This window comes from Peromyscus maniculatus, chromosome 9, assembly GCF_049852395.1.
Source record: "Peromyscus maniculatus bairdii isolate BWxNUB_F1_BW_parent chromosome 9, HU_Pman_BW_mat_3.1, whole genome shotgun sequence".
Classification (NCBI taxonomy): domain Eukaryota; kingdom Metazoa; phylum Chordata; class Mammalia; order Rodentia; family Cricetidae; genus Peromyscus; species Peromyscus maniculatus.
In genome coordinates this window covers 3,125,904-3,138,660 of record NC_134860.1, presented here as the reverse complement: position 1 = coordinate 3,138,660, position 12,757 = coordinate 3,125,904, and the positions used below count along the sequence as shown (strand labels likewise).

Sequence of the window (12,757 nt, the reverse complement as noted above, 5' to 3'; positions counted from 1 at the left end):
CAAGCCAAGGGATGGTGAGTTATTGTGGAGCACAAGGAGGTTAGGGGGTTGGCATGGCACAGAACAGACTCTTCCTCACAGGCTCCCAGGGAAATCAGCCCTGTCACACCTCGGCTTTGGATTGGCTTTCAGAATCATAAAAGAATGAATTTCTGTTGTTAGGGCCACCAGGTCTAGAATCCCTTATTAGAGCAGGTGGTGGGTATGCTAAATAAGACCCCTGTGGTGGTTAGAGAGGAAGGTGGTGGATATGCTGAATAAGACCCCTGTGGTGGTTAGAGAGGAAGATGTAAGCCATCCTAAATGAGGCAAAGGGAATGCAGACAAACTTTGAAACCAAACACATACAAGGAAATGCTTAGCTTGTTGCATGAGAGGATGTTGAGAATTCACACTTGACTACAAGACAGTCAAGACAGTCATCTCCAGAATGACAGCTGCTGCTTCTTCCTCAATGGCTAGTCGAAGGGGCTGGGGCCCTGAGGAAGGGTAGATGGGCAGCTTTGACTTACCCTTGAGTTACTGACTTCTGTTGTAGGTCACTGATGTTGAGAAACCATCATTAATCAAGGTGTGTGTGTGTGTGTGTGTGTGTGTGTGTGTGTGTGTGTGTGTGTGTGTGTGTGTGTTCTGGCTTAGGTATTTGAATGCCTTGTGCAAACTTTGTATCTATTCCTGTCTCTTTGCTGACGGTAATAATAGGTAGCTCTTCAAGGCTTTCCCATCTATTAAAACTGCCCATGATTGGAGCCTCTGGAATTAGTACACCCACAGTGGTGATTTTACATGCCAAGGAAAGTGTTATCTCAAATATCAAATCACACGAATGCATATAATCCTCCCCCTATTTCAAGCAGGTCATCTTTCCTTGTTCCCATTTAGTATGCCCTGGGAAAGTCAAATCTCCCTTTTCTTAAAGAATCATGACTTCAGAGAAAGATTTAGTGTCCAAATAAATGGGATGGAGAGATCCTTTGTATCTCTGACAGGGTTCATGGGTGGGAATCCTGGAATTCTAGGACCACCCACCTGGAAGGATGAGCATCCCTTTTCTATCCATAAAGGAGTCAAAATTATACAACTGAACCAGTCCCAAAGCAAGCATGGTCCAACTGAAAAGCACTGAGTTCTGCAACATGTTGAGACAATGAGCTAGTAAGGAGATTTTTTTTGCTTCTGACTGCGGTAAGGTTTTATATGATTCTGATATAATTAAGTCCATTGATGGAGGTGAAAGCCATGAGTTTTTTGGAGTCATTATTGTATTTGCATGTTTGTGGGCCCATGTAAGTGGCTTTTACAGCCAGGAGTGAGTCACAATAATTGCTGTCAAGCTTGGGCAGGAATAATAAGTGGCTTTGTTCTCCAGGATTGAAAGGACAAAGCCTTTCTCAAAAGTATTCTGTGGTATAAGATGGAATCAGTCATGTTCACACTCCCAGGCTATGATGTGGTTGATTATAGTTACAGGAGTTACAACATGTACTTTTGAGATGGAAGTCGGAGTCCTAATGGCCTATGTGATCTGAAAGATTAGAGCAAGGTGGAGGTGAGAAAGTCAGGCAAGACCCAGGCCCACCAGCTCCCAGCTGCCAATTGTAGATATGTCTAGGAAACATATTAAGGGTGGCCAACTGAGGAAGGACAGCTACCTGTGGACAGGCATGGAGGAGAGGTGGGGTGCTGTTCTAGTTTGAGAAAATACCTCTATAAAAATAATTTATAGTAGAGAGGGTTAGTTCAGCTCACAATTCCATGTAATATTCCATCTTAGCAGGGAGGCCAAGGTGGCAGTCCTTGAGGCAGCCAGTCACTTCCCAGTCATGAGCAGAGAGAGAAAAGAAATTCATGCAAGCCTGTTTCTCAGCACACTTTCTCTACTGTGAAACAGTGTAGGATTCAAATCCAAGGGATGGTTCCACCCACCACTGGCTGGGTCTTCCCATATCAATTCACTTAACCAAAACAATCCCCCACAGATATGCCCACAGACCAATCTGATCTAGCCAGTCCCACATTGAGACTCTTTCCAGGATATTCTAGTGTGTTGACATAGCAATTAAAAGTTAACATCTTATATTCCAGGGGCCAATAATCAGTTTCCTTTTCAGTGAAGTTCATTGTTGGGTGTATTCTTAGAATGATTTCTTTTTCCATTTGTATACTAAGCAACCTAAGGCCAGGAGGATAAAAATCTGTCCTTATCCCTCTCACCTGTAGAGTACCAGGAGTCCTTGGAATAAGCATGCTGTGTGGGATTGCTATGACCCAGAATTCCACAGGAAACCCTGGAGAGATGTGGAATATTAGTTTAAGATGTGTTGCATTTGTTTATGCTGTGGAATATTTGTTTAATGATGCAAAGATGTGTTGCATCCTTTTATGTTGCATTTGTTTAACTCTGTAAAGCTGTATTACTTTGCTTGTCTAAAACACCTGATTGGTCTAATAAAGAACTGAATGGCCAGTAGCAAGGCAGGAGAGAGAAACAGGCAGGGCTGCCAGGCAGAGAGAATAAATAGGAGGAGAAATCTAGGCTTGAAGAAGAGCAAGGAGTGAGAAAAGAAGGAGAGGAGGAAGCCAGGGACCAGTCACAGAGTGAGAAGGAAAGAAAGATACATAAATTAAAGAAAGGTAAAAAGCTAAGAGAAAAAACATAAAGAGAAACAGGATAATTTAAGTTAGAAAAGCTGGCTAGAAACAAGCCAAGCTAAGGCTGGGCATTCATAAATAAGACTATGTCTCAGCATATTTATTTGGGAGCTGGGTGGCAGGCCTCCAAAGAGTAAAAGAAACCAACTACAGAGGGGGTCTGAACTTGGGGTCAGTGGAATAGCTTTGTGGGTGCTTTCTACCATTAGCTCTTTCCTGAAGATGAGCTGAACTTTTCAAATGGGCCCCCTGGGCCTTATTATCACAATTTTGCCTATAATGAAAGCACAGGCTAGAGGTTTGCCTATGAGTAGCTGATGAAGTTTTGGAAAAGGCCCCTCTTCTTGCCACAGTTCCAGTCTCTGTGCTGTCCAGTGCCCTATGAGTTCCTGCCTCGAGGACAGTGGTAGGGGACGGAAGAAAGTAAGCCCCATGTCTTCCACGGGCAGGGAACAGGAAGCAGCTCTCCTCCATTTTCCTGACCTGTATGTTCATCATGTGGCTACCCTTACCTCTTCACACCAGGGCTAAATCGAAATTCCTTTTTGAACTGATTGTGGCTGAGCATTGCCTCATTCTGAAACATTGTCTTCAGGAGTAAAGAGAAATAAGGAAAAGGTAGACAGTCCACAGATCACCATTGATGAGCTATCTTCTTTAGCCAGTAGGTGAAAATTTCTTTATTTCTCTTTCTTTTTCTTTGCTCTCATCTTTTAAATATGTGAAGAAATCATGAAGCATTACTTTGGACTTTTATGTGAGGAAAAAAGATCTCTTAATGGAACTATAGGATGGAAAAGTAATAGTCTTTTTTAGAAAGAGTCTCACTATGGAGCTCAGGCTGTTTGGGTTCAAACCCAAGCTGGCCTTGAACCTGCAACCTTCTTGCTTCTGCCTCCTGTGTTCCATGGGTGCCACAGTGCCTAGATCAGGTTTCTGAAGAACAACTTTGTTTTACCCTCCAATTGTCTACCAACCCACCTGTCAAACCCTCTATCCATTGGTTTATCATTTTAGTTTTTCGTCCAGCCACGTGAGTATCCACAGGACAAAGGATGAATGGCAAGAGGTGGCTTCTTTCCTTCCAGGGCTCACACTCCACTTAGCAGAAGGAGAGAGTTTGTGATGTATTCCAAACTGGAGTAGGACCATGTTGGCTGAGGTGATTATAGCAAGAGAAAACACATTCTTCTGTGTTTTCTGATGCTAAGCACACCTCTCTGCTCTTTGAAGAGCCATGTTCTCTGTCAAATTAAATAATACTAACAGAAGGATATGCAGTTTGAGTAAGGTGCCACCATGGAGGCTCTTGGGTGGCTCAGAGAGCTGCATAGGGACACCATCTCAAGTGTCTAGACTCTGGTTCTCAGCATTTCAGAATCTGCACTGAATGGGCCAGGAAGTGTGGTACCTGTGATCTTGTTCCCTCTGCTTCCTAATGTGGCTCTGTTCTTTTTATTTTCAGATCCTGCAATTGTCAATGGAGTTTACTGGTCTGAATCTCTAAACAAAGTCTTTGTAGATAACTTTGACCGGGATCCATCTCTCATCTGGCAATACTTTGGAAGTGCAAAGGGATTTTTCAGGCAGTACCCAGGTGAGTGTGCCTAAGTTGACTGCCCTGGCTTCAGTGAGTGATGCTGTGATTCCCTTCAGATTCCTGCTTAATAGTTTTTTTCCCTTCCCTTAGAAGAAAGTGAAAGATTGGACCCTGTTGTCAGGGTGTAGAATAGGAGCAAAAAGGAGGTGCCTGTGTGTGTGTATACACACACACACACACACACACACACACACACACACACACACACACACACACTGCATCGATAACAGAAACTGTGTGTGGCTTCAGCATCTTTCTCAGCAAATTAATTCATAGAGCAACCAGTCAAAGCAAGGAACTGGGCTGTGAGATGTACCACATTTAGTCTTCCCAGACAAGAGCTTGGTTTCTGATTATGAGGTCCACTGTTGTTGCTGTTAAGATCATTGTTGTCAGGGTTAATAGAGAAAGTTGACTACATGGGACTAAATCATGACTAAAAGGTGTAAGAAATATAGAATGTACATTTGGGCTCCCCGACTCGAGAGGTGGTTTACCTTGGAGTTAGAGGTCAAATGAGTCAAAGCATGGCAGCAGATGGTGACACCCCTCTAGAGAGGCCCCCAACAACTCCCCCAGGTCAGTATGTTCCCACCATTTGTCTGTCCTGCCTATGGAACAGGTGTTCCTTCGGGGCTTTCCTGGGCTTCTGCTTTGCAGTCGGGTTTTAATTCTAGCTTGGCTTAAATTTTAATTAAAAAGGGAAGTTTTAATTTTGCTTACAAGTTGTGAAAACAGGACTTGAGGCTGTAATTGTTCCAGAGCATCACAGCTGTAGGAATTAACAAGCTCAACCTAAAAGAAAGGAGAAACACACACACACACACACACACACACACACACACACACACACTGCACAATCTTGGAGCAATTAAGTGGAGGCTTTTATGTTTTCATTAAGTAAGACTAGGCACCTGATGTCTTTCGATATTGCTGCACAGACACCATCAGCCTCTGCCTGGAGGAGCTGTTTGCCCTGCACACAGCATCTGTGGCCTGAGACTTGCCTGCTGGGGGCATCTGCCTCACCAGATTATTCAATGGTTCCCAAGGGCCCTGTTCAGCAGGGTACACATGCTGCCTCGTGGAGCTCACAGCCATTTAAGCAATAAGCATCCTATTACACATAATGTTATAATAAACAGTGGACCATTAAAATTTCAATGTCACCAAATTGCAATCTGCCTTGATGTGCTCAACAGAGCAACTTTGGTGCACATTATGAAGGCTGTAACATGGCGGGCAAGCAAACCCGCCTAGTAGCCCACTGGAGAGCTGGCTGTCTGACCAGGTGGCATTGGAAGGAGGGTGGAAAAGATAAGTAGAAGCCACAAATCATCAGTTGTCTCCACCAACAAGAAGCCCTTAAGGTATAGTTGCAAGGGCCTTGGAAAACAAAGGGAGTCCCCATAAAGGGCTCATGTAATCGGGAGATTTATTAAGAGATGAAACTTCAGTTAGTCAAATCAGTTTAGTCAAAATGCTTACAGTTCTTTTGTGATATTCTTGGCAGGATTTTGACTCCAAAGAATGCCTGTATCTTTTCTGCATTAGTTAATACATGGCTACAGTCTACTGAAGATATTTAGTTGCCCTGAATGATGTCATATGGCCACTTGGCTCTGGAATTGGTTCCAGACAGAGCTCATCTCTTGCCTCCTGCTCATACAGTGAAGGGAAGCATGATGCGGGTATTTTTACTTGGATGTTTTTCATCTTAGGATGCTTCTGTCCATTTTCACCATATTGTAAAGCACCAATGTATCTGACCTTAGGCAGGATGAGATTTCCTTCATTCTCACAAGTGTATCCAGAGTCCTGGGTTTATTACAAGCCTGGAATGAGGACTTTCTGGAAATTAGGTAGCAGAGGTCAAGTTCCCCAGTTTGACCTTGAGAAGCTCTCTTTTGGGAAAAGCACCTTTATCGGAAATTGGGGTTGCAAGTGACAGAGATCCCATGAAACCAAGCTCTAGCAAGAATCTCATGTATATGCTCATGAAACTTGAAGTTGCATGTGCTGTTTTAGAGAACTGGAGGGTTCCAGCACTTGGCAATATCCTGTTTCTCTGTCATGTGATCACCTTAAAATGAGGAACTTTGTCTTCTACCTTGCAGGATTTTTCACTGAGGATTGCGGTGGGGTGTAGGGAGCATGTGCTTCAGTAGTTTGGATGAAAGCTCCCTTAACTGAGTATGTCTAGAATACAAGACTACTAAGCCACCCGTCAGGCAGTGTTTAGTTACAGCACCCTGGGTAAAGTAATGCAGCATCTCAAGCTTAGTACATCTTTTACCTATTAATGACCCCCAGGCATCTATCTGTCTGTCCTGGCACTATGGGTACCTGTAATTTCTTTCTGAGTGTCTGTGTGCTGTCCCTCCACTGAGACCCCCTTGGGTGATTCTAGTTTGTATCAAGTTGATCTGCACAAGGTCATCCTTTTCTGTATCTGCTTTTGTGCTGGTATTATATTCCTTGCTAGTTTTCCACAGACTAATCTGATAGGGACTTTCAGAAAAATACCACTGTCAACAGTGCCTGTGGGGATGAGGAGAGTTGCAGCCCCAGTCCTTTCTGAGGAGTTTTGGGAGAGCATACAGCAGTAAGGATGTCATAGGCAAAAGACCGACAGAGCCACAGAGTGATGGTGGATGACCCACTGTGTCTATGGATATGCACAGGCACTAACGACACACACGATGGATGTAAGAAATATCCACTGAGCCCCTTGACTGGGTTGGTACATTTATATATTTAAAAAAAAAAAAAAAAAAAAGAGGATCATGCCACTCTAACTATGCTTGACCTTCCACAAAACAGTGTGCCAGACAAGTTTAGAATAAATCACATTATGACCTTTTATTGTGCCCTTTAAAGTAGGCTCCAGTGCAGGTACCAGGAGGGCAGAACACAGTGTCACTGTGGGACACGTGGTACCATCTCCAGGCTATTTGTGTGGTCGTTTGTAGACATTCTCTTATCCCGGCTAGTTATTATCATGGTATGATTAAGAATGTTGGCCTTGGTGAGTTGAAAAAGAAAAAGAAGCAGTCAATGCTACACTCCAAATCAGGAATTTCAGCCATGAAAATAACTTTCCTGCCTTTTTTTTCCCCGTCAAAATCTGTTTGAAGTCCTCTAGCCCTGAGCAGCACTGAGGGCTAAGAATGATGACATCTTAACTTGTTTTAAAGCAGTAATTCTTTTATTTTTAAATGAACGAAAATGAATACACTTATTTATTACACGTGTTTGTGAATATGGGTCTGTGCATGCATGAACACATGTATGCACATGTCACAGTGTAAGTCAGAGGACAGCTTGAGTCAGGTGCGTCTCTCCTGCTGTTGTGTGGGTTTGGGGAATTAAATTCACATTGTCAAGCTTTGGAGGAAATACCTTTACCTGCTGAGCCATCTCATGGGCCCTGAAACAAAATCTCATTCCTAAAATAATCAGATTTACAAGGAGAATGCCACCCTTGGTTGTATCTCTGCTGGTTTTCAAACCATGAGTCTAAGTATGCTTGATCAGATTCACAGATGGGAAAAATTGCTTTGGCTTCAAGGCCTGGATTCAAACTTTAGTTTGCAGAATAATTAGGGTCGTTTTGTTTAAGGTGGAAAGGCATGCCAAATGTCTGAGTTTTAAGACAGGGGCAGGGAGGGAACAACTGTGATGTGGGACCATGTCAGAACCCATGCTGTAGACATGACCTCACTGGGGTCTGGGATGCGGCCAGACACTGCCTAGAGACCTCTGAATGATGCCAGCAGCTTCAGCACCTTGCTGGGCTGTGAGCAATGGTCTTGGCTGTCTTTATCCGAAGCTGTGAAGGGAGCTAGAGTCACACACATCCCCTCGCCATGGACAGCATCATGCTGAGACTGTCTCCATTCATCTCAGCGTTCTGAAGGAGGAAGGGCTAAGGCCCTGTTTGCTGCAGGGCTCCCACCTGAGGGCACTTTGCAGAGCTGGGTGTGTAGCCAATGAGGAGCTCCTGGGCTGTGATTATTTTCACCCTATCTATTTGGTCAGCAAAGCAGAGCAGCCTTGAAGTACTACAAATAACCATTTGAAGTCTCAGGGTTTCTCATAAGCCCCGTTTTTCTTCTAGGGATTAAATGGGAACCAGATGAGAATGGCGTCATTGCCTTTGACTGCAGGAACAGAAAATGGTAGGCAGCGCTTAAACCTCTTAGTCAATTTTGAGAGAAAATTTAGAGAGGCCACAATCCATGTTTACTGAATTTTCCTTCCACTTAGGTACATCCAGGCAGCAACTTCTCCCAAAGATGTTGTCATTTTAGTGGATGTCAGTGGCAGCATGAAAGGACTTCGCCTGACCATTGCCAAGCAAACAGTCTCCTCGATTCTGGACACTCTGGGCGACGATGACTTCTTCAACATCATCACAGTGAGTGCGCCTGCTTAGGGCTTTCTTTTCACTTTGGGTCATTTGCCTTGTTGCTGTTGGGTGTGCAGGGTCTGGGGATCAGAGGATGAAGGTTGGTTATGCCCACATGCAATTCACTGAATCGGGGCTGGTAGAGGGTCTTCCAGAGACTGAGAATGCTGTGGAATTCATTGTTTCTTTGAGGTTAGCAAATGACCTCTCCAGCTTTTTTTTGGGATGTTGGGGAAGAGATGTAGCAAAGATGTCCCATGGGCTGCCAGAACTTCTCACATGATAATGAACTTTAAGCCAGGTCAACCCCATGTCCATGATGGTAACAGCAGGAAGATAAGATACTGAAAGATGGGGAATAGTCTGCTCTTCATAAATACAGCGTCTTCCTGCTTCAGCATCCCAGCAGGTAGGGCCAGGCTTGGGCGTATTCTCCAAGAGCTGAGATTAAAGTATCAGTGAAATAGGTGGGGTCCCGAGACTGGCAGGTAGAGACAAGAGAGCAAGCCATGGCTGGGCAGTGACACAGACATGCAAGAGAGATTGATGTATTCTGCTTGGCAGCGGTGGCGCACGCCTTTAATCCCAGCACTTGGGAGGCAGAGCCAGGCGGATCTCTGTGAGTTTGGGGCCAGCCTGGTCTATAGAGCGAGCTCCAGGACAGGCACCAAAACTACACAGAGAAACCCTGTCTTGAAAAACCAAAATAAAAAGGAAAAAAGAAACAGAGATGTATTCCATTGCAGTTTGTAATTCTTTTTAATCTCCACCATTCTTTGACATCGCTATCATCACATCCCTTCTGTTTCACAAACCTTGCTCTTTTTTCAGAGATTGTACTCACAGGGAACTTTATCCTACCCTGCACTGCTCAACTGGGCACTTGGATGTGGTGCACAGCTGTGTTTTGCCATATTTATCTGTGTGGGACATCCTATGTCCCGTGTAGTAGGTAACAGTGGAGGTAGTGTGGCAAGAAGCAAGAGTTTGGCCATTGGAGTCTGGACAGTGCTCTGGTGGTGACACAGCTCTGTTGTGTGTGCCCTCCCATACCTTGGACGGGGTGTGTTGTCATGGAGTCCCATGTTACGGCAGACGGGGTGTACTGTCATGGAGTCCCATGTTATGGCAGACGGGGTGTGTTGTCATGGAGTCCTACGTTACGGCAGCTGTCTGCAGAAACAAGTCACCAACTTGTGTTCTCTAGGTCAAGGGCAAGTGTTGAAGTGGCAAGGGTATTGCTTGGGTTCTCTTCCGACCTGTTTCTGACAAGACCTCCAGACCAAAAGTCCTAACCACAAAGCAGAGGAACCGACTTGGAAGCCACCAATTTTAAAAAGCTCTTGAGATGGGCCAGCAAGATGGTGCGGAGAGCAAAGGTGCTTGCCAAGCCATGAGTCCATTCCCGGGACTCGAAAACTAACAGCACAACACCACTTTTGCTTTCCCACAGCACATGTATATATATATATGTGCATACTCATACACACACACACACACACACACACACACACACACACACACACACACACACATGCATCTGCCAAATAAGTAAGTGTAAATAAAAATTTAAAACTCTTGAAGAGCAATTGGAAAAGAAAAAACCCATTATCTTACTGGAGTGCCGAGGTTGTTTATGGCGAACGCCCAGTCCCTTGGACAATGTCTGACAAACAGTAGGAGTTTAGATATCTAGGGGCTGAATAAAAGTAGCTACTGTCTATTGGGGTTCTCCACTGTGGGGGCTCAACTGGTTTGGAAGTCCAATGGCCCTTTGACAGGGATCGCCTAAGACCATCAGAAAGCAGATATTTACATTCGGATTCATAACAGCAGCCAAGTTACAGTTATGAAGTAGCAATGAAAATAATTGTATGGTTGGGGGTCACCACCACATGAAGAACTATATTAAAGGGTCACAGCATTAGGAAGGTTGAGAACCACTAGTCTCTAAGAGTACCCACTGTGTGAAGCCCACACCCATAGATCCTCAGTAGCTCATTATGCTGAACTTTCACCTCAGTCTTGTGCCCATGGCATGGAGGCAGAGACATGGAGAAGCATAAGTCACTGTCTCAAACTGGCAGACAGTGAAGCCTCCATAAAGTCTGACTTGCCATGCTCTAGCTCTCTTCTGCAGAAGTGGAGAGGATGCAGCTGGTCCCATCGGCCATCATACCATGAAGACATTGCATTCAGGGCCTACCCTTTTGCAAGGAGGCTTCAGATCAGGGGTACATTGGCTTTCTAATTAGGATTTCCCCTAGCTGCTAACCTCCACGTGACTATGTAAATGTGGTCGGATGCTCACATATCCTGGAGCATTTATAGATAAGTAGCAGCAAATTTGAGACTATCTTTCCTATTAATCTTTAATTATGTCTCACAGAAGTATCAGAAATTCACAGAAGAAGGGGAGCTAACTAATTACATCCTACATCCTTTATCTGTCAAGAGTTTATTGTTCAGTTAATACAACCAATCACGTGAAATAATCTATGTAAGTTCATTAAGATATACAGCGTCAACACAATAATGAGGAGAGGGTGATTAAGATAATTAAAAGGAGACAGCCAGCTATTATGGAATAGTTGGGGGAAATATTTTTCTTTACTTTAAATCATCCCTTTATAGAATGAAATCCATTGGCAATTACATTAACTGTCACCTTACATCTGTCCATTAGTTTTAAGCATGAATTAAGACTATCTGCAGAGTTATTGTGGTGACTAGGAACTCTGAATATTTTTACTTGAACCCTTATGATAGAATTGTGATCTCCATCCCACTAATGTATAAGTGAATGGATCAGATATAGTAGTGAATTCACATTGGAAAGCAATGGATTAACTCTTTCTATGGTGATTGCTTTTGAATGAATAAAACCAGTATGTCTTTTTGAACAATTCAGATTTTTTCATTCTTCTTCCATTTGATACAATTATTTTAACTTTTTCTACATATACCTCTCATACTTAAAAATTATATTACATTTTAGTATGTGTGTATCTTTGGCTGTCAGAGGACCACCTTCAGGAGTCTGTTCACTCCTTCTAGCATGTGGGTCCTGGGGACTGAACTCAGATCTTAGGCTTAGCAGCAAGTGGCTTTACCCACTGTGCCATCCTGCTGACCCAAGCCCACATCATTTTTGTACAAATAGGATCATATTCTACAGAATACCTAGTAATTTGTCTCTATTATCTTATTTTAATTAAATATATTTGTCACATATAGTTGGCATTAGATGTTTACCCAAGCCTCTTTGTTGGCTATAGATTTATGTTCCTATTGTACCGTGAGGCTCTCTCATCTATTTGAGTATTCCAGTAGATAAGCTCGCCATGATCTGGAACACACTGAAGATAATGAGTGCATGTTTATGAGGTTGGGTGTGTGTCTGATTGAATAATATCTACACATGAACTTGCTATACCAGAAAGTACTGCATTAGTCTTACCACAGCATCCACCAAATAGGGTGTAAGTTTGCCGTGCTTACTGATGGTTGAGGAGCCCCAGCTATGGTCCATTCAGAGGTGGCTAGCTGTCACTTGCATTCCCTTGAGTTGTGTCTCCTGCTACTCAGTGCATCGCATGAGTTTTGCTTTACTGACTCTTATTTTCCTGCAGCATTTCCTCCTGCTCCCACCTTGCACGTGTGTCTTCACAATATGGTGTGTGTTTTTCCCAAATCTGTTTAAAATGGTTACTTGCTTGAGGACCTCCCAAGAACTAGCGGCTGCAGGGCCATACATGAGGGTGTTTGCACCTCTGGGCAGAATGCTCTGCATGCCTGAGTGGGTTGTTCTTGCAGAATCCCACTGCCCGAGAGGACATTCCCTTGACAGCCTTTACTGTGTGGCCAAGCTTCTTTTATTTTCCAGGTAGATGTTTGAGGAGGCATCTTAGAGAAAAAGTCAAGATTACACTCCTCATTTTCAGTGCTGGAAGTCTTCATGCACTGTAGGGTTTTGTTTAGGCAAATCTCATTTATCATGGCCTTTGATTTTCAGTGTCATAATGCAGGAAGGCAGGGTGATGTTTAAATAGTAGGAAAGATGTTTCATGGCCATTTGAATACTCTTTACATTT

The 12,757-nt window shown here is 43.7% G+C and overlaps 1 protein-coding gene across 5 annotated transcripts in view; it reads left to right on the top strand.

Annotated features, from left to right (window-relative positions):
- Cacna2d3 (calcium voltage-gated channel auxiliary subunit alpha2delta 3) overlaps positions 1 to 12,757 on the top strand; it is an 854,380-nt gene that overhangs the window by 395,537 nt on the left and 446,086 nt on the right. For all 5 annotated transcript variants that reach the window (XM_076544133.1, XM_076544132.1, XM_076544131.1 and 2 more), the window contains 3 exons: positions 4,118 to 4,249; positions 8,373 to 8,433; positions 8,522 to 8,672. In XM_076544133.1, coding sequence (XP_076400248.1) covers positions 4,118 to 4,249; positions 8,373 to 8,433; positions 8,522 to 8,672 — 344 coding nt within the window. The remainder of the gene's footprint in view (positions 1 to 4,117; positions 4,250 to 8,372; positions 8,434 to 8,521; positions 8,673 to 12,757) is intronic.